General features: G+C 39.7%; 1 protein-coding gene across 1 annotated transcript; it reads left to right on the forward strand.

Moving 5' to 3' along the window:
* Positions 1-1,112: 1,112 nt before the first annotated feature.
* Positions 1,113-17,127, forward strand: LOC124111950. Its single transcript, XM_048403353.1, has 10 exons — positions 1,113-1,261; positions 2,844-3,032; positions 3,246-3,385; positions 4,345-4,471; positions 5,069-5,203; positions 7,546-7,716; positions 9,505-9,648; positions 11,631-11,750; positions 13,890-13,965; positions 14,235-17,127. The coding sequence occupies exons 1-10, from the start codon at positions 1,207-1,209 to the stop codon at positions 15,103-15,105; spliced, it is 2,028 nt and encodes a 675-aa protein (XP_048259310.1). The 5' UTR covers positions 1,113-1,206; the 3' UTR covers positions 15,106-17,127.
* The last annotated feature ends 4,426 nt before the right edge of the window (positions 17,128-21,553 follow it).

Below are 21,553 nucleotides of genomic sequence, written 5' to 3' on the forward strand. Positions count from 1 at the left end.
TCTCAGGCACATACTTAGACACGGACAAAGACACAGAAACAGCCACAGTGTCTCGGGTACACACATAGACAAAGACACAGACACAGACACTCAGACACATACACCGACACAGACACAGACCGCCACTCAGACACTGAAACAGACAAAAACACATACACTCAGGCACAGACATAGACACAGGCACTCAAACATAGACGCAGACACAACCACTCAGACATAGACACAGACAAAGCCACTCAGGCACCGACAAAGACATAAACACATCCACTCATACATAGACACAACCACTCAGACATAGACACAGACAAAGCCACTCAGGCACCGACATAGACATAAACACATCCACTCATACATAGACACAACCACTCAGACATAGACACAGACACATCCGCTCAGGCACAGACATAGACATAAACACATCCACTCATACATAGACACATACACATCCGCTCAGGCACACGGCATAGACATACACCATAAACACAGCCACTCAGACATAGACACGGACACAGACACAGACACTCAGGCACAGATATAGACATAAACACAGCCACTCATACATAGACACATACACAGCCGCTCAGGCACACGGCATATACATAAACACAGACACTCAGACATAGACACAGATAAAGACACTGACATTCGGGACATAGACATAGACAAACACAGACAGAAACACACACACACACACACACACACATATGTATAACGTCTTCCTTCTTCTATCCATGCCTGTGAGCAGTGTTTTGTCGCTGTGTGGAGTATTTGGTTGTCTGTGTGCAGTATTTGTTGCCTGTGAGCAGTGTTTTGTCGCTGTGTGGAGTATTTGGTTGCCGGTGTGGATTATTTAGCTGCTTGTGTGCAGTATTTGGTTGCCTGTGTAAAGTATTCAGTTGCCTGTTTGGAGTTTTTGGTTGCCTTTGTGCAGTATTTGGTTGCCTGTGTGCAGTATCAGTATTTGGTTGCCTGTTTGGAGTATTTGGTTGCCTTTGTGCAGTATTTGGTTGTCTGTGTGGAATATTTGGATGCCTGTGTTGATTATTTGGCTGCCTGTGTAGAGTCATAAGTGCAGTCATAAACACAATTATTTTTTTTTCATTTTTCCTGGCTCTGTTGACTACGACAGTTGTGAGTGAATTAAACTTCCTTGTAGGCGACACACTACTGTATGCAGTTACTCCGTGCACTCAGTGAGTGTCGGATATGTTTTTTACATGGCTGTTCGTCTGTTGGGGAGCTGTCATATGCCGGGGAATACGTAAGTACTCTTTACCTAGATAATATAACACTGCTTCTGTTATGCCCAGATGAACATTTAGAACTACATGTATTTTCGGTGATCAACGATTGCTCGTTCCCCCTCGGTGGAAGCAGGACGTATAACTCGTAAAGGAGGTAGCCGGGTCGTGTTGACTCTTGAACATTATTTTCAATGAAGTTAACAATGAAAGTTTTGACATTTATTGTAATCACTATATGATGATACTTTCTTGGTTTATACCACCCCATCAAGCGAATGCTGCAAGTTGTAATTATGCATGCTGTATGCATCGATGCCAAAATGACAACACTTCGAAATTTACAATACACTACTGAAGATAGATATGCATGATTTATCTCCCTAGTCTGAACATAATATTCGCAGAGTCACGCCCGCTCTGATTGTTGATATGCTTAATTTGAATACGTAAGTTCTCATTGCATTAAGATCCTAACAAACTGTCCCCTATGTATAAAACTTGGTATGATATTATGTCTTCAGACACGGGCTCACCTGTATAAAGGCCTGCTGCTTGAAACATTAACGTCCGCAATAACTCTGTTTATACTTGATGTTTCGCGAGATCAATCGGTAACTATTTTAGAGACAAATCGTGCAGATTTCAGGGTAAAATGATCGACTCTTGATTGTGATGGCGTTCGAATTTATGTTCTTTATAAAGCTATGATGGCAGCCTTTAGTAGGTATTAACAGATTAATCGTAACGTCTTTGGTTTGGGTGCGAGGATATAAGTGACAAATACTCCTGAAAAGTGAATATGATATTTAGGACATATATTCTCTCTTGTCGCTATATTGCGTTTATGTGTCACGCGTGTTTTACTAACCCTGTGCTTCTTATATAATCACACAGCCGTTAGTCATCAGCGGCAACCAGGTACACCTGCATCTCTACGTATACTTGTGTAAAGCTATCACATGCTATTATTATGTGAACACGTACTGAGGGCACTTGATGTTAGCATGACGTCATGCGTGTGTTGTCACAATGCACGGTAGAAAACAATGGTTTGAACAATGGATGAAGATGTACAAACACTTTTATTTTAATTTCCCTTTTAATAACGGAGACATAATTGACGAAATCTAAACATATTTGGAAGAGACATACAAGAGAAAGGAGTGCTAGTTAAAATTGATATCCGAATTATGCTGCTATACTTAATCACTTTCTGAAACAAAGTAGACACAATTTATGGATAACAACTTCCTTAATTACTGCCAAACACGATTGTATAGGAATTCTACAATATGTAAGGTCAAAACGAAAGTTATTATGTTTTGGGTCCTTTGATTTGAACTGTTTGATAGGCATTACTTAGAAGTTGACGGGTAGAGATACTTTATGGATAACAACTTCCTTATTTACTGAAAAGGCGACGTTTCGGTATAGATTCTTATACCGTTGTCAAGCAAGACGTGAAGGTAGGATCTATACCGAAACGTCGCCTTACAGGAATTAAATAAGTTGTTATCCATAAATTGTGTCTACTTTGTCATCCGTCAACTTCTTAGTAATGCCTATCAAACAATTCACTCTCTGAAAATCAATTTGTAGAAACTTCTCGAATACGCATTATGGATCAACCAAGCAACTGGTGGGAGGCACAAAGCCGATGCAATGTGAGAGAAGGCAGGTTGTACACACCAGGCTCAGAGGACATTCCACTAGACCTTCTGAACCGTCTACAGCCCGCCACCGACTACTGGATAGGTGCCATGCAGTACTTAGCCTGGCTTTGGACAGGTACAATAAGGGCAATTGAAAATATCGGCCTACTGGCCACACCTTACACTATTACAATAACGTTTAATTTTGATTGGTTAAAGACAATCACACACAAGCATACATGATGTTAATGTCCTCATTAGAAGTATGTGATTTGTCATAGCAGTACACCTGAAGTAGGAACAGTAAAGCTTTCTTACACGTTCATTACCTTCAATTGTTCACATACAGAAGATTCCAGTCCCCTGTACACCTATGCTGGCTTCCTTCCCCTGGGGAGTGTGACAGCAGAGTCAATGGTAGAATTTCTTGATAACTCGGTATGGAAGTGCCATCTTCACTGCAGCCCAGAAGATTCAGTAGGCATGAAGGTAGGTTCACCAAGTTCATCATTTGAAATATATGCAACATGTAGTATGGCACCTTCCGTGATACTGCATATACTACTGCTCGGAATATGTATTAATTTAATTCAAGTGCAATGTGAGTGGTAGCCCTGTTGTCTAAGACGACGCGACTCTCTCTGCAGAGAAGCGTCTCGCATGCTAGCAGAATTGGAATCCGATATTCGCCCTGGTTATGATCCTTTGTTTGTCAGCACTGTATCCGTCTGAGATGAAGTAGTAATTTTCTAAAGCCGTCATCTGTTGAGATTTATCTCACACATTAAACACTGTGTTATGACCAGACTCACTCACTCTCATCACGACCCGTGAAGATCCGGGTTAGAATAGGTCTTCAGCAATCCATGCTTATCGCAAGAGACGACTAACGGGATCGGGTGGTCAGGCTCGCTGACTAGGTTGATAGATGTCATCGTATTCCAATTGCGTGGATCGAGGCTCATGATATCAATCACTGGATTGTCTGGTGCAGACTCGATTATTTTCAGATCGCCGTTATATAGCTTGGACACTCTCATTCAATACATAAACCACCATATTCCAAAAAAGAACGCTGTGATATAACTACTCTTCAAAGCGGCAATAAACTCAACTCACTTACTCATAAACGTACTATGATGATAAAACAAGTTTTTTAGGCCTCAAGGATCACTGAAGCCCAATCCTATCCAAGGTTTTATCATTTCCAGAGGCCTGAGACCCCGATGAAAATATAGATATTATAACAATTTGTTTATGTTTTCATTGTTTAATCTATTATGTTTAGAGACGAGGTGAAATAGACCGTAACTTATCTTCCCTTTGCTTATATGAGCGCAGTACGTTCGCCATACAGTTTTGTTTTGATGCCATGCAAATGTAGCGTAAATACTCATGGCAACACTGAATGATTATGACATTACATCTACCTTTGTGCGCATTTACAGGGAACCACGTGCTACTGTCTAAAAGTAGGATACAGCACTACAACTTCGATTACACCTGAGAACACGTGTCCAGGAAACTTGGGCGAAAAGTGTGGAAACGTCCAAGGGATGTCAGTATATAGGCTAGGTATGTACTGCATTGATATCATACCATCCATGTAATTGTTGAAATAATGCTATTCATGCTCTGATCGGTTCCTAGACCCCTGACACAGACAACGTTATCTTGTTCGTTACCAGGTCTTGGTGCCATTAATAATTTATTTCATTTGACACTTATCTTATATTTCCTGACATTTCTGATCACCATGGAATCTACATCCACATGTTTTACTATCAAGGGTATATCTTTGTTTTGTGGAGGTTTTCTTTGGCGTAGAGCAATTGAAAATTGGGATCTCTGAGCCACTAAAACTTCCTACTACTCTCATAACACCCACACTTAACATAAACACGCGGTCGTCGTAGAGTTGAGATCATTTTGTGGCACGAGGCACAGGACTGTTTCAGAATCTTTGAATGTTCATTCCCTTCACACTTCAGTTCCATATTGTGGAAAGGTCAGTGGTGACAGGCCGCATACTATATTTTGATCAGTGTCGAAATAGTAATTCTTTTATATTGTGTCATTACCATCAGCATGTCAGTCTTCATTCAAAGTGAGAGAGCGGACTAATGAACTAAACTTTATGTTGGATTGATAATTTGTCTTTATGTTTTGTAGAAAACATTAAATTTGATCAAGAGGAAGATAATTACTGTGCTTATGCAATACGTCGGGATGGGGACCTCTCCATACACAGCAGCACATATGAAGATTGCCAAAACAAAGAAAGATGTTATGCCTGCATTGATAGAGGTATGATTTCATTACGTTTCACACACAAGAAGATTAATCTCCATTGATACTTGTCATGGTATGTGTCACAACCTTAATGTTATGTATTTTAGACCATTTTCTGGATGATAACAAATAAAATGACCCAAAAATAAAATAAACAATATATCGGTCATTCACATGAACAAAATATGTTATCCATCTCAATATGTTCACGAATATATTGTAGAGTAGTTCATAGCAGCGTATGTTGAGAGGATGTTACACTTGCGGGTCACATTGTCTTAGCAACCTATTATTGACTGAATCACTACTACCATGTTGTCACCAGGGACTCTAAAACCGTGACTTGGCTCTAAAACCGGAAGACATGTCCATTCTTCTTTTGTACTAGGTTCCAACAATCCATAAATAAACCATACAAAGATAGATATATTGCAAGGTAGAGCAAATGTACCACCAAATCCCTGTCTGAAAGATTAACCATAATCTCTAAACAATCAAGGAAGGACTTTCTTTATGCTCACAGCAAGTAATTGTGCTAAATTGATTTAATACTATGTGGATTCTCAAAAACTTAAAGGATTTGCTTGACATTTTGTAATCTCAGAAAAGAAAGAAGTTTAATTTTGTCAAACATTTGATTTTCTAAACTTTGTCCCCCGCCTTCCCAAACAACAAACTTCACTTATTGTGGTGACCACATATATAGTTACATCAGTATCATCAAACGTTCAGAGGAATTTGTCAAAAGTGAAAACAATTTACTGTGAGTTCACAAGTTTACTGAGATAAAAACCATACTCACTCACTCATAATTAGATAGCCATCTATGGACTTAAGACGCATGGTTTCTTTTGGGGTACAAACGAGCATGCTCTTTCTAACAAAATTTCAAAAAGCGCTACACAACTCTTGCTGAAAAGCTGTTTGATCAGAGTTACCCTAATCAACGTCATAGTAAGGTGGAAGAAATTTCAAATTTGATGCATCAGTGTCCAGAATGCTGTCCGATGCAATTCCCTATTTTAAATTGTACACTGTGTCGTCCCAGTGTTTCTTCAGTTGAACACTTGTCTGACCTTTGCATGTCCTTGTGATGGGGTGTTATCGGTGGTGCAGGATACGCTTTTCGCGTACTGATGGTGATGACAAAATGCATGTTAATGCTATTGTTCATCCCATGGCAAATCATGAAGGCCAATGTTTCAGCAGAGAAACAATACCTTTTCAACCTTTCGTAGTAGATAATTTTGTTAGATATAGATACAGAATGCTTTCTTGGTTTGCTTGGATACACGCATGTGTTTACTTTCTTGAATTGTAGTCCATTAGCAACAATCACATACACTACAACAGAAAAGTCTGTTACTTTACTGTATTTCGCAGAAAGTCGGCGGATAATTTGCATTTTTGGGGAAACTTAATTGCCCCTGTTATGGGAATTACTAGTTTTAAGCCCATTTCTAGTGTCCCCAGTCGTGATGTCAAAAAGAATATTTACGGACAACAGTATTATGGCATTCACACTGTAACATTTTCTACTACTCTAAACAGATTAAAGAACACAAACAATTATAAGACTGTGTTTTGGAATACATTCAGCCATGGCTGATTAACCAGTCATATCGGGTGAATCGGGTGTTCTTCAACTTCTTTTGAATAGTATAGATTTAGATTTTAACCTGATTTAACTAGAGAGTATTGCCATGACCCGCCACGCGCTGACGGCGCAATGGTCCCACACAACTCATAAATAGGGCTATAATTCAATCAATTACGTTTTACGCATAAGTCCGTGGGTTGTTTTAAAATCACCTTCGTGTATACAATTTTTTAACATTCCCTCGATAGGCATAATTTGAAATGTTACTGGAAAAAATCTCAGCTCTCTTTAATGAACAAAACTACCCCCATACCCCGAGCCCCCAAAACAAAGAAAACAACATCATGGCGACCCCCACCCCCACAACCCTTATATCCGTGTATTAAATGGTCAGCCCCTTAATGATACCGAGGTGTGGTTTAACAATAAATTACTGCTGTTTTGGGTATATACCTTTTATGATATAGAGACCCATAACCCTTACGATCCCTATGGTGGCCAAGAGGGGATATTGCTTTACCGCGATAAAGCGACAGCACGAGACGAGAAAGCGACACACATATCGCTTTCTCGGCTCGTGTTATCACTTTTCGTCTCGTGTTATGGTTTCATCGCTTTCTCTCGGTCGTAAATGAAGGCGAGACAGCCTTGTCCCCTCTTGGCCACCATAGAGAAAGTTGTAAACAACCATACATGCAAGAAACTTGCACCAGCTTTTCTTATCAAACTTTTCAATTGTTGTCTTTTTATTTTATAGGTCCACGTACATACATAGATTGCTGGAAAAAGTCCTGGTATGATGCCGACAGGAGATGCCACTTGGTTAAACTTAATACAGCTGTTCAGAACGTTCTTCTTAGCCTCACGAGTACGACCACAATATACTGGATTGGCTTATACAAAGATATACACAGGCAATGGATAAGCGGTAAGGGTCATACACTAGATATTGACATAAAGTTGGGGTTATGTCACGATTGATTTAAACAAGGTTACAGCACAGCGCATATTATATGTTTACATGCGAACCATTAAGGTGTTAATCGAACGTTTCTTTCAAATCATATCGAATACGAGGCCAACGGCGTTGTTGGTTCATTTCCTTTCTGGATCAGAACTCACAATTCATTCGTGTCACTTTGAATAGATATTGACCCAGGGTCTAGTGTTGCATATTGACATCTAGAATGTTCAAAGGACATAGTCTAGTAGGAGCCCTATTTGGACTATAAGAAAAGCTGATTGGTTTACTTTAAAGTCATTGATTTGGGTTTAACGCTCAGTTATATCACGGTGTGTCAGCTTAATGTGGGAGGAAAGCCTGAAGTAATGCAGGTCTCAGACGTTTACCCCTTTGGTGAAACCAACGAGCACGGATGTGGTGATAACAAACCTAGAGAACTAGTATTCGAACTCATGATCATAGGTTTCTGACGTGCCCAAACGACGCAGCTATGCACAGATAAAAGCGGGACTTTAGACGACTGGGGTCCCGTGCCTGACTTGGACAAACCCCCCTCTGAAGCAATATAGAAAGCTTGGAGGCTTTCGGAGGCTTTTGGAAAAATTATTCAGTTTGATCGAAGCTGTTTTTTCTCAGGATACATGGATAAAGACAGTACGACCATATAGTGAAACAATCATTTTTGCTCAGGTCCTTGATCATAATTCTGTACTTGATAGTACAATGAACCGGAAAGATGTCACACCTGATCACGACCCGATACCTTTAATAATATTATAAAATTTTCTATTATTTTATAATTCGACATTTCAAATGGGTCAATATCGTTACCCACGAAAGTATATATCTTTGCTCTGTATTTGAAACATGTTCTGACTCTACTCTTGCATTATGCATTTCTGACAGTTATTTGTCTTCATCATGTATCACAACGACTCACTTGCGAAAACCATACTCCTCGCAATACATAATAAGTTCCATTTGGTCCATTTTTTAATCCGAAATTGTTTTGACAGATTTGTATGAAAACCAAGATCATTTCAAGAAGATTTGTAGCAGCGGTTATTGAAAATTGTTGCATATTGTTCACATGTCCAAGCTCATTGCATCAAGCATTGACAACAGTAAGATTGCTACTTAAATATAAGATTGCATTATTTTATTTCACCTTTATTGCTAATAGAGTTATCACAACACAAATGAAAATAAAGTTGTCATTATCAATTGAATTTGAATATTCGTGTGAATTTTGCTTCTTCATCCTTGTCTCTCTGACATGAAAACATCCACCCCTTCACCAAGAATAAAAACGTTTTATCAAAAGAAGATGCTCAAGAGAATTGATTGAAACCTTCGTTTTTACCAGAAGCAAACTATTATTATACGGTTTTCAGAGTATAAACTGAGAGTGTGTGTACTGAATATATATAATTACATTACAAGTGTGACAGCCTGTCCCCCAAAACAAGTGCATTCGTTAAAAAGTTGTTACTCCCGGCAAATGGTTATTTGTCTTCATGTCCTTTTACAAAAAACAACAACTTGTCTCGGTGGAGTGGAGATATATCTGATACAATTAAGGTGTTCCTACATTTGCCAATAATTTTGGTGTCCTTCAGCTTTTATTAAATCTATGCTATACACTTTCGTCAGCGACATTACCTATACATGAAGTAAAATGTATGGTATTGTATCTGTCTGAAAGGTTGTGCTACTGCATGTGCCGATACCCTATTCTAATATTCTTTTCAGGAAAGGAGGCTTTGAGCTACGATGGCTATCCCAGTAGTTCGTCTTCAGACACCATGTGTCTGAGTGTATACAAGCAGAAGAATGGAATGAAGCGTTTCTACTGGAGGCCATGTTCAGAAAATAGGACGTTCATATGTGAAAATGGTAAAGTTCACTTCTCTACTTCAGTCATCCTGTCATAATGGCTCTGAAACCAGACAAGCACATGTTAGTTTGCGGCTACTCAAAATCAGTTAAGCTCATTTGTCCCATTTCACCCATTTTGAATCAAAGTTGACATATTTCCACTTTCAGGCCCAAAATTGCTGTTAGATATAATCCTTTGAGAATAAATATGATCTATAACGCTAAACGAAATTTAAAAACAAACCGCGACAAGTAAGGCGCATGTGTAACCAGTCGTCTAATGTACCGCAATTTGCTTTACAGTGTTGCAAGCTTGAGTCAGGCATGAATCCTATAATCATGGGATCGAAGATGTGCCTTTATTTTGATTCTAGTGTTGTCGTTACTATCATCGTGTTCGTGGATTTCAGGCTAACCTGAATTTACATCACTTAAGCTTACATGCATCATATTTCTGAAAAGTGTCAAGAGTGGTGTTGAACCCATCTCACTCACTCACTGAAGGTCAAGTGTTGAGTCAGATATTCTGTTCACATAGGCGTAACACGAACTGGGTAATGTATCTAACAGATTCATATCGAGATTTGATGTCACGATATGGAAATATATACAATTCTAAAAGGATTTGTTTTTGAACAAAGTAAAATATTTTGGTGTTCTCAAAAACTAGTTGTTTCTTTACCACACCAGGACAGGATTTCATAGTTTTTTTATATGCTGTATGTAACCTTGAAATACTTGTATTATATATTGAAGGTCAAATTCGCTCCCTAAATTATGGTCATGAATTTTTTATTATAGTCAAGGTCGTTAAGATTTTTAAAAATGAATATAACATGTTGTAAAGTGGGAGGAAAACCGGTAGTGATAGAGATCATAGATGCTTAGTACTTTAGTGAAAGCGTGCTTGTCATTTTAAAACTCATCATCAACAAACTGATGTGTACTTTGGTTGTTGTTTATAAACTTTGAAGTTAAGTGACCATGAAACTGTAATTATGAATTAGAAACAGACTTTAGTCTCATATAGCTATGACAGCCACAGCTATAGGTTTCAATAATTATTATTTTTATAATTTTTTAAACAAGACGCCGAAGGGATGTCCTAGTGGTTGGTCGGCCACGCCGAATGCCAAGCTTCGATTTCCCAAAGGGATACTATTAGTTATGGTGTATTTAGTTGCCGTTGCCGTCTTTAGTTGAGGGTGTCATATTAGGTTAGCAGAAACATATTGGACGAGGCTAACCTAATATGACACCGTATACGGCAACTAAAGACGACATAACGAATTTATTATTCCGAAAAGTTTACACTATTTGGTATCTTTGTCGCACATGTCAAAACTTAAAACTCAAAACTTACCACTTACAACCTAAGACGTTAAGGTCAAAGCGAGACTACTCTTCAAACCTCAGAAGCCAAACCTTGCTGTTAATGTTAACTTTATATAATCTTATTAAAGTCACGAACGTGATCCAAAAACATGAACATCCTTGCACATAAAAACTAATGATATTAAAACACAAAACAGTGTCGAATAACGAATTTCTGTACCAGAATTTTCATGTGAAATATCTGAGGTTGTTGTTGAAAAAACCAAGATGGCTGTTACTGACGGTATACGGTCTCATATAAGGTCAGTAACAACCATCTTGGATTTTTACTGACGGTATACGGGCTCATGTGGGGTCAGTAGTTCTGCTCTCTGATGGGTCAATCTCACTCTGAGGCATAACAGAAATGAATATATGACGCTTAAATGTGGTCTCTCTCGCTGTAATATATCTGTAATAATGGTAAAAGCAGCGTTGATACCAACACCCTCCCTCATTTGAAATTAAACTGTGATTCGTTATCTATTAATCGTTCATTGTGATCACTCCAGTAAAAATATCTACAGCATCAACCACAATGACACCAACATCATGACCACAATCCTCATCATTATCAACCAAATCACCCACAATGACTCCACATTTTAACACATCCTCATCATCAGAAACAAAATCACAGCCACAAGGAGGAGTTGGTACAACCGATGGCGTCCACTCTACCGAAGTTACCACACCACTTGCAGGACGGAAAGATGCTATGAACTCTTCGAGCAATCCCCAGGCAGGTGTGTATCAAACGCTGCTAACAAATAATCATACATATGTTTTATCATATAATATACTCACACGCAAAAGAAACGCAAGTCGAGTATGCAGTATACATGTTATTTATTTTCAACAGTAAAGACAAGAAATACTAATAGGAGAAGATTGACAAAATTTGACTGAAGACAGTTTAATGGATTAAAAGGCAGATAACATCATTATTTTTTTCAAATGTTAAGGGCACAGTTTCGGGTCAATACCCAAAATGTCAGTCAATACCTGGTGTGACCACCATAAGCATTGATCACTGCCACACATCTCCTGTACATTGAGTGGATCAGACGATTTGTGAAGGCCCTAGGGATCCTCCTGCACACCTCAGGAGCAGCTGTGCGTAGTTCATCGGCAGTTGTAGGGACTGGGCGCACACTGTGCAGACGCCTTCGAACCTCATCCCAAAAGTGTTCGATGGGGTTCAGATCAGGGCTGAGTGCTGGTCACGGTAGAACACGGATGTGTTGTTGCTGAAAGGCCATGGTAGCTCTGGCAACATGGGGACGAGAGTTGTCCTGCTGGAAAATGTGTTGTTGATGGAACAACGTGGGGTCTGATCACTTGGTCGATATACCGCTGAGCAGTGACGCCGTGTCCCAACATTCAGAAAGCACAAGTCTCGCATTAAGTCCAATCCCTGCCCATATCATGACGCTAGGTCCACCCCATGGATCCCTTTCCACAACGTTTCTGTCAGCGAAACGATCACCTCGACGCCGCCAAATTCTGCCTCTTCCGTCTGCATGGGAGACACAAAAGCGACTTTCATCAGAGAAGATGACACGCCTCCACTCACGATGACGCCAATTGTGATGACCCTGTGCCCACTGAAGTCGTGCTTGTCGATGCCGTGGTTGGAGAACAGGACGACGTGCTGTTCGGCGACATCTGAGGTTGCTCGAACGAAGACGTCGGATCACAGTGTTCCGGCTAATGTGTCGAGTTTTTCCTATGGTCTGTCGAGCACTTTCACTTGCAGTTAGGAACGGATATCGCTGGTCTTGACGGGTAATCTGCCGATCTTGTCGAGGTGTGGTGACCCTAGGACGACCGCTCCGAGGAAGGTTATCTGTGGTCTGTGTAGCATTGTATCGATGCAGGAGACGGTAAATTGTGGTTATGTTAACGTTGAAGTGACGGGCAACATCTTGGACAGACTCTACAGCTTCCAAACGTCCGATACATAGCCTGGTTTCTCTGAATTTGAGTTAGGCGTGGCATTGTTGACCAAGGAGTGGTAGGTCCAAGAATCGGCCACAGTTTTATACCCACTACAGTTCGTGACAGTTCGTGCATTTTCCATTTCGCGAGAATTGGGTGCATGATACCCACATATTCATTGAAATGGTGCGTTTTGGTAATTCGTTTTTTATGTTGCTTCCAAAATGCAACTAAAAATATTGATAACACCATCAGGCTTCACTACATTATTTGTTACCTATTTGCTTAAAACCACTTGCGTTTCTTTTGCGTGTGAGTATATATACAATAGTATAAAACAGTCGAAATATTCACTTTCAGGCCTAAAAGTACTTTAGAAATAATGCGTGGAGAATACTTATGATCTAGAAAGCTGACGAAACTTCAAAACAATCAACGACAAGTAAGGAGTATGTGTGACCAAGTCGTCTAAGGCACCTCAAATTGCTGTACAGGGATTGCAGGGATTATGATTTTCCAGCACCATTATCGTGCTAACATGGCATCACGTGTGCATGCACAGAAGGATATCTTTAAAATAGTGCAGCTTTCAACCCATCCCTCTTTCTCAGCGTCAAGTGTCGAGAAAGCTGTACTGTTTACGTAGACCACAATTTTAACAGGGTCTTGTATTGGATAGATATAGCAAGATATTTAAAGCCCAAATAGGGAATTATTGCAGCTCTAGAAGTTGTTTTTGAACATATTATTAACGTTCATTAACATCTTAGAACTTGCCAGTGTTGTGTTCTTGATCTTAAAGGTTAAACACTTTTACCATTTCTGATGTTCTATTAACCCTTTTTAATGTAATCATCTCCATGATGACATACCAAATGTATCTTTGATTTGATGACAATATAATATGTATTCAGAGTATATATGTAGTATTTATCTTCCTGAAGGTGGCTTCATAGGACTAGGTATAGGATGTGTGCTGCTTGTGCTGGCAATCCTCATTGTAGTCGTCGTATTGAGAAGGTAAGAAGAGAGGCGTGCTTCATGAAAACATACCTCATCTGTAAAATATCAAGGACGAAAAAGACTAAAGGTTTCATTCTATGAAATAGTACTATATACTAAAGGGAATCCAAAATTATTCCTCTCAACTTTCATGGGATGTTTGGCGTCTCGAAACTGAAATGACTTCATAGCAACACCATTGTTGTTCAAGGAAACTAAATTTAACCACCCAGAACTTATTGCTGTTCTGATTGATTGAACTTCATGTTGATGCTTCGGTGTTTCAGGCAAAAGAAACTGTGCTTTAAGACAAAAAGTGGGAATCAACCAATACACTTCACTTCTGGCGCAGAAAACACCACCTATGGATTAGCCGTTCAGGCACAAACAGAAAATGAAACATATTCAGTCATAACACCTCCTGACATAGATAGAACATCCACGTCATCCACGTTTCCAACGTCGATAGTCCGACCCAATGCTCACAATGACAACAACATCAACACCTCTCAGATTAATGATGAGGATGAGTACAACGTGTTGTCAGAATCCGACAACTCGAAGAAGGTTATGCCACACGGGAATCCCTACAATCACCTCTCGGGACCTGACAGAGGTAACGAGTCCACAGGAGACTACGACACTGCAAACTGTGTTCCACAGACAGGAGAGGCGACCACTGGGCTGAAAAACACGACCGCAGATACACTACTCTCTGATGTAGCGAGTGGTCAGAACTTAGAGGAGGGTCAGTACAATGTGCTCGGTCAGCACGACTCTCCCAGAACAGTTGATGCCGACGCGGGGGTGTACGACCACGTGGCAGCGGACGAGGGGGATTATGACACTGCACAGCAGTGTAAGAATCCCAGCAAAGTGGATGATACTTACAGTCACATTCAGAGGACAAACACTGAATGTGAAGAGGATGCTTATGATGTTGCAAGTAAACGGCAACCGGAAGGATGTTCTGATGACACCTGCGACCACGCCACTAAGGTCGATGACGAAGAAAGAGACAAGGCCGACTACTACAACACAAAGTGTCTTCTTCGAGACGATGGAAATCTTCATGGACATCCCGGAGGTGATGATCGGTCTGATGAAAATGATCAAAAAAACGCTTACAGTCTTGCCAAGGACATTTCTGATGCCTAAGTATTGACAAAATATAGAAATGTTATTATGTAGCACTTGTACACAATTTATACTCTTTACTAAACACCAGTTAGCTCTTATTGATTGGTGTAATAGCTCCGTTTTGACAACCTATTATGTCCACATATGAATCTGATTTATTTGTTCCTGGTGTGTTATGATATTTGATGGCAGCTTATGTCTTGATAACTGAGAATAATGCATGATTTGTAATATGATTGGACATCGATAAGTGTTATATGATTTTCCTCCTTGCAGGAATAGCTTCTTTTTATTTTCATTATATATAATATACAGTAAACTACGGTTATAACGAACTCGAAGGGACCACTCATTTTAGTTCGTAATAATTCGTTATAAGCGTATATACAGCATATGTACAACAACCGGCAGAGACTAAACAATAAGTTCGCTATATCGGCCAGTTCGTTATAAGCGTGTTCGTTACAAACGTAGTTTACTGTATTTCATTTTTTTGAATGCACAAATAAACGTTTTTTAAATTGAAATAATATTATGTGTAATGTTTATAACTAGAAAAACAATTTTCAAAGGGATGTTGTTGATTATATAAAATACATTTCTAACAGGTTCAGGAAATATAATGCAGCTGTGTATAATGAATTAGTTAACACCAGCAGTATAGATTAGGTTTCACATAGTGTAGCTTAGTGTTTCTTGCTTAGGCTAACGCTTCAGATTCTAGGCTACCCCACAGATTTGATGCATCAGTGTGACATATCAACAGTGTAACTAACCCGCCACCACATCTGCCAGACACGTCACACGCGTTGTAGGTCAATTTGAAAATCCAAATAGAAACCTGACATACAAAGTGCTTAATATGACTCAAAAGTTATTAAAGTCTGATGCAAAGTGATGTCTGATGCAATTACCTATTTTGACCTGTACCACATGTGCCAGTGTTTGTTCAGGTGAACACTTGCCTTTGCGTGTGTTTGTGACGGGTGCCATCGGTGAGGCAGAACACCTGGTATCAATACTAATTAATCGTGATTCATATGGTTATGACGTAGTCTAAATCGTACAATGGATCATAGATTGTTATGGTTATAGAAATAGTTTTGTTGAAATAGCAGCGACGGGGTACATGATTCATGAGTGATCCTAACATAATGTAAGGGGACATCCCGCGGGTAATCAACCAACTCTTCACTCACAAGTCAAAATAGGGAATGCACCGGACAATTAGAAATGTCTAATATAAACTATACTTTTAAGAGAATAATTGAGACCGAACTGGTCGGTAACAGTTTATGATCATTTATAAAAATAAACAAATAATGAGTATTCTTTTGGAATACACTGAAATGATTGAATTGATGATATTGCAAGAAAGAAGGGTGTATTGTGTAGATGGATAGACTGAAGAGCCCTATGGCATATTCAATATAAAGTTCAAGCCAGCAGGATATTCTCAAAAAAAGAGGCGTTGAGGGGACAATGGAATCACGTCACAGGATGTGTAAATGTTAAGTCCCAAAATATAGTTATGATGACAGACCCATTGTATTATTTTTCTTCCTGTTTACGGAACTAGGTTGACATATTCTTGTCAAGACAATAGGATCACATAAGTGGAGGTTTAGAAGTACAGTCTCAAAATACCACTATTTCAGATTACTTGTATCATGCAGATGCAACTTTGACATCCGACCACATTAACACGTGAATGTTTTAATCATGTATGGGGGTCCAAAGGCCCATGTACATTTCAGTTATATAAACATACACTTACACACATTTGAGGCAATTTACATTGAAAACACTACTTACGTATAATATCAGGTCTTTGTACGTAGTAAAAGAGATTGCTTTACATACTTAGCTATATATTTATGAGTATACGATCATTTTTTAACACTGTCCTGGCACAAAAGCTATCCTGGTTTCACCTGTTTTCGGCGATGTACGACTAATGAGCTGCGATTTTCAACAATTTTAAATAGGGTAAGATTGGTAATAAGTTTCTAGAGTATATTTCAACAACTTTTTTGTTACTTTAGTAAGAAGGTGGGGGCACAGGTGGGCCAGTTGTCTAAGTAAACGCAATTCGTTGTGCAGAGTTATGTCCCTTGGGGTTTGAATCCTGGTATGTTTGTAGGTTTGTCAGTACCACACTCATGCTCGTGGGTTTCACCAAAGTGGTAAAGGTTTAAGACCTGCATCACTTCTGGGTTTCCTCCCACATTTCACTCCGTGATATATCTGGAATACTGTTCATAGCAGCGTTAAACCAAACTCACTCACACAGTAATGCCTTGTTGGCAACGTTAGTGTTTCTTCCGTTTGTGTTACTCAAATCACCACCACCGAAATATGTTTTTAGGTTAGAAAACGATATGCTGGTGTGTTTCAAAGAACAAATAATCAATTTCTAGTGAACTATAAGATGTTGAACCAACTAAGGGTTGAGAAACGAGGCAACTTTCTCTTAGAAATTACTTTTGTAGGTTGAAAAGACTAAAACATTCATATTTTCAATATATTTTATGTGGATACAAGGAATAGGTTCGTGGAATACTAACAGATGGTGATGGCATGTATTCACATGCTTGATTTACATATCCTGACGTGTTATGGAGAACATCTTACATTGCTGTTACAGTTTCCCAAAACAATGCAATGAAATAAAGTTTTCTGGATTGAATTGTATTTTGCTTTTCTTCTCACTTCGAAAATACAGCTATAGGTGATTGGATGTGAAAAGGTCTGAGAGAAGTAGTGTGGTTGTAACCCAGTGACATGAGAATCCATACCCCATTATGATGTTTTTCCTCAATGGGACATTTGTTTGTTATTTAACGCAGCACTCAGCAATATGACGGCGGTCCCTAAATAATCAAGTCTGGACCAGACAATCAAGTGATTGACATTATGAGCATCGATCAGCGTAATTGGGATACCATGACATGTTTCATATATACTGAAGTTTAAAAGAATAATCATACTCGCATAGCTCCATCGGCGTCATAGTTGTCGTGGCAACGTTGGTGTTCCGTGACCAATATTGCGGAATTGTTATTGATGTTGTTTTTCGGTACAATGACACTAGGCTTAATGTTTTAAAGAACACTTCTCACAATTGATAGGACAATGGTTGGAACGTTCTCCCTTCACGAATTCGGCGAGGATTCGATTCCCTACACGGACGTTGATGTCCTTTATCTCCTTCCTAACGTTTGTACATACCATGATATTCAATAAATAGTCAATATTGCGAAATTGTTATTGATGTTTTTAAGAACAATGACACTAGACTTAATTTTTCGAAGATCTCTACTCACATATGATAGCACAATGGTTAGTACGTTCTCCCATCACAAAAATATGGCAAGGATTAGATACCCACAAGGACGTCGAATGCCCTATGCTATTGCGACGTCTTAACCACCCTCAGATACATTTTGCCGGATTGCAGTCGGTCCACTAAACAAACAATGCTTTCTCTTTGTACTGATACAAGGCATTCAGATAACACTGATCGTGACTAAACATAACCCCGTGTGACATCCGGGGTGCAACTGGCCCATGGTAGTTATGTTTGCTGTAAGAGGCGGCTCAAATGATTGGTTAGTTAGATTTGGTTGCCTGAGTGATTGTGTGTCATCGTACTGGACGGCGTTTAACGTTGCTCATAATATTTACTACCGGTTTGTCTGATCCAGACTCAATTATTTACAGGTAGCTGTGATATAGCGAGGTTATCGCTGACTGCGGCGTAACAGAACATTCACGTATGATTAACAAAGGGTCATGTGTGTCATTGAAGAGATAAGTTTCCCATGTAGAGTTGTGTTTACTGTGGCCTTGTTCACCTGCAGAGTATTGGCTATGCCACCTCCTTCATCAAGGCGTCTCACATCTATGGGCATGGGTAATTCGTGCAGCTCTTGGAAAAGCACAATGTTCTCTGAAAAGGTTGAGTAACCATGGCCAGCACCAACATCATGACGCTTTGATTCTGCTGGGCATTGCAAAGCTTCACCTGGACTGTTTGGCAAAGAACACACCTTGTCCAGTCAGTTATGGGTGTATTTTTGCAAGGATCAGGTTGCTCTGGACTATAAAGCTGAAAGGCTTTAGACATCGTCACTATTACTACCACCACCTCGAAATTACACTTTCTGCTAACTCAGCATTAATTCTCTGCGCACACACTGGAGCTGCAAAAGACCATGTTCTGCATCATTCAAACATAGCTTAATATTACTAATATCGGGGGCAATATTCCAGTTATTTGGGACTTGCAAAGAGTCATTATAGACAAATAAATACAAACATTTCCACATTTAGTGATTTTGAGTCACCATTTTCAAAATGGCTGCCAATGCTGACACAGGGAATTTTTCTGGTGGCGCCAATTCTGGAATTGTTCTTTAGGGCATAGTCTATGACTATACCAAATTTCATGCTTTTATGACAAAATGCACAATCCTTTGATATTGTTCACATATCTGCTGGACTATAAGAGGCGGCTCAAATGACTGGTTAGTTAGATTTGGTTGCCTGAGTGATTGTGTGTCATCGTACTGGACGGCGTTTAACGTTGCTCATAATATTTACCACCGGTTTGTCTGATCCAGACTCTATTATTTACAGGTAGCTGTGATATAGCGAGGTTATCGCCGACTGCGGCGTAACAAAGGGTCATGTGCGTCATTGTAGAGATAAGTTTCCCATATAGAGTTGTATTTACTGTGCTTCTTGTTTGCAACTATTCTCATATCTGTTCCTGGTTGAGTCACAAGTGGACAAACTAACTTTGCTGAATTTTACACCGAGCCCTACATGAATATCATCACCCGACTGAACGACTACATACTGAAGTACAGATACAGCCACTCAGGCACAGACACAGACAAAGGCACAGACACAACCACAGACACAGACACAGTCACTCAGGCACAGACAGAGACACAGACACAACCACTCAGGCACAGCCACAGACACAGTCACAGCCACTCAGGTACAGACACCGACACACCCATTCAGGCACAGACAGACACAGTCACTCAGGCACAGACACAGCTACTCAGGCACAGACAGGCACAGACACTCAGGCACAGGCACAGACACAGCCAATTAAGCACAGGCAGAGACATAAACACAGCCACCCAGACATAGACACAGTCACTCAGGCACAGACACAGTCACTCAGGCACAGACACAGCCACCCAGGCACAGTCAGAGACACAGACATTCGGGACATAGACATAGACAAACACAGGCAGGTAGACACAAACACACATATGTATAATGTCTTCCTTGTTACATGCATGCGGGAACGAGCTGTCTACATCAGCACATATTTACATTGTGATGCTTTCACTGCCATGTTCAACCATACACTTTTCCTGTGTGAGTCGTTAGCCGTTTATGGTATTCCCATGAACAGCAGTCGGCTCATTGTACGGAAAACGGTACAACCTGAGCCCCTGTGATAAACATTTTTGGAACTTAATACAAATAATCCCACATTGGTCACCCTGCCAAACACGATTGCATAGGGATTCTACAATGTATAAATTGAAAACGAAAGTTATATGTTTTGGGTTCTTTGATTTGAATTGTTTGATAGGCATTACTTAGAAGTTGACGGATGACAAAGTAGAGATAATTTATGGATAACAACTTTCTTATTTACTGTAAAGGCGACGTTTCGGTATAGATTGTTACACCGTTGTTAAGCAAGGCTGAATAATGAGCATGGGAACCAGAAATGGGCTTCACACATTGTACCCATGTGGGGAATCGAACACGAGCCGTCAGGGTGACGAGCGAACGCTTAAACCACTTGGATATAAGCCCCATATTGCCAATGAAGAAGTATTACCTACATTATCAGGTAAATTATTATACCAACAACGTGATTACATTTATATGAATTAGTTTTCGGTTGTGTTAAGAACATGCTAAGTAAATGTAAACAATTCAGATAAAAGTTTGTATGATACTATCTTTATCATCAACAAGTGGGGGTTGGGGCTGGGGCTGGGGTCGGGGGGTCGGGGTGGGATAAGGCCTCGCTGTTGTGTAATCAACAGTTGTCTGCATTACCCAGGTCGGTCTCCTATTTCAACATACAGCACTTTGATATATCTTTATATACCGATAGCTACCAATGGCTATATTAGCTTCAATAATGACGTTATAAATATTATGTACCACAAACAGAAATGGCCACATCACCCAAAAAGGTTTCATCCACATTACATCTTACAGACATAGCGTAGACATCCTATTGTCTTTCAAGATTGCTTAAGGAAGGCCTATCGAGGAGTATCGTAATTTAGGAGTTTAGATAGTTAACCTGGAAGAGATCTGGGTAAATACGAATTTGATGGTTATTTTCTCCTGCAACCATTTTAATATATTTCCAAGACAGTACTGTAACCTTGTGTGTCCTAACTGAGACATTTGACAG

The sequence above is a fragment of the Haliotis rufescens genome, unplaced genomic scaffold (assembly GCF_023055435.1).
Source record: "Haliotis rufescens isolate VD_foot unplaced genomic scaffold, xgHalRufe1.0.p SCAF_3, whole genome shotgun sequence".
NCBI lineage: Eukaryota > Metazoa > Mollusca > Gastropoda > Lepetellida > Haliotidae > Haliotis > Haliotis rufescens.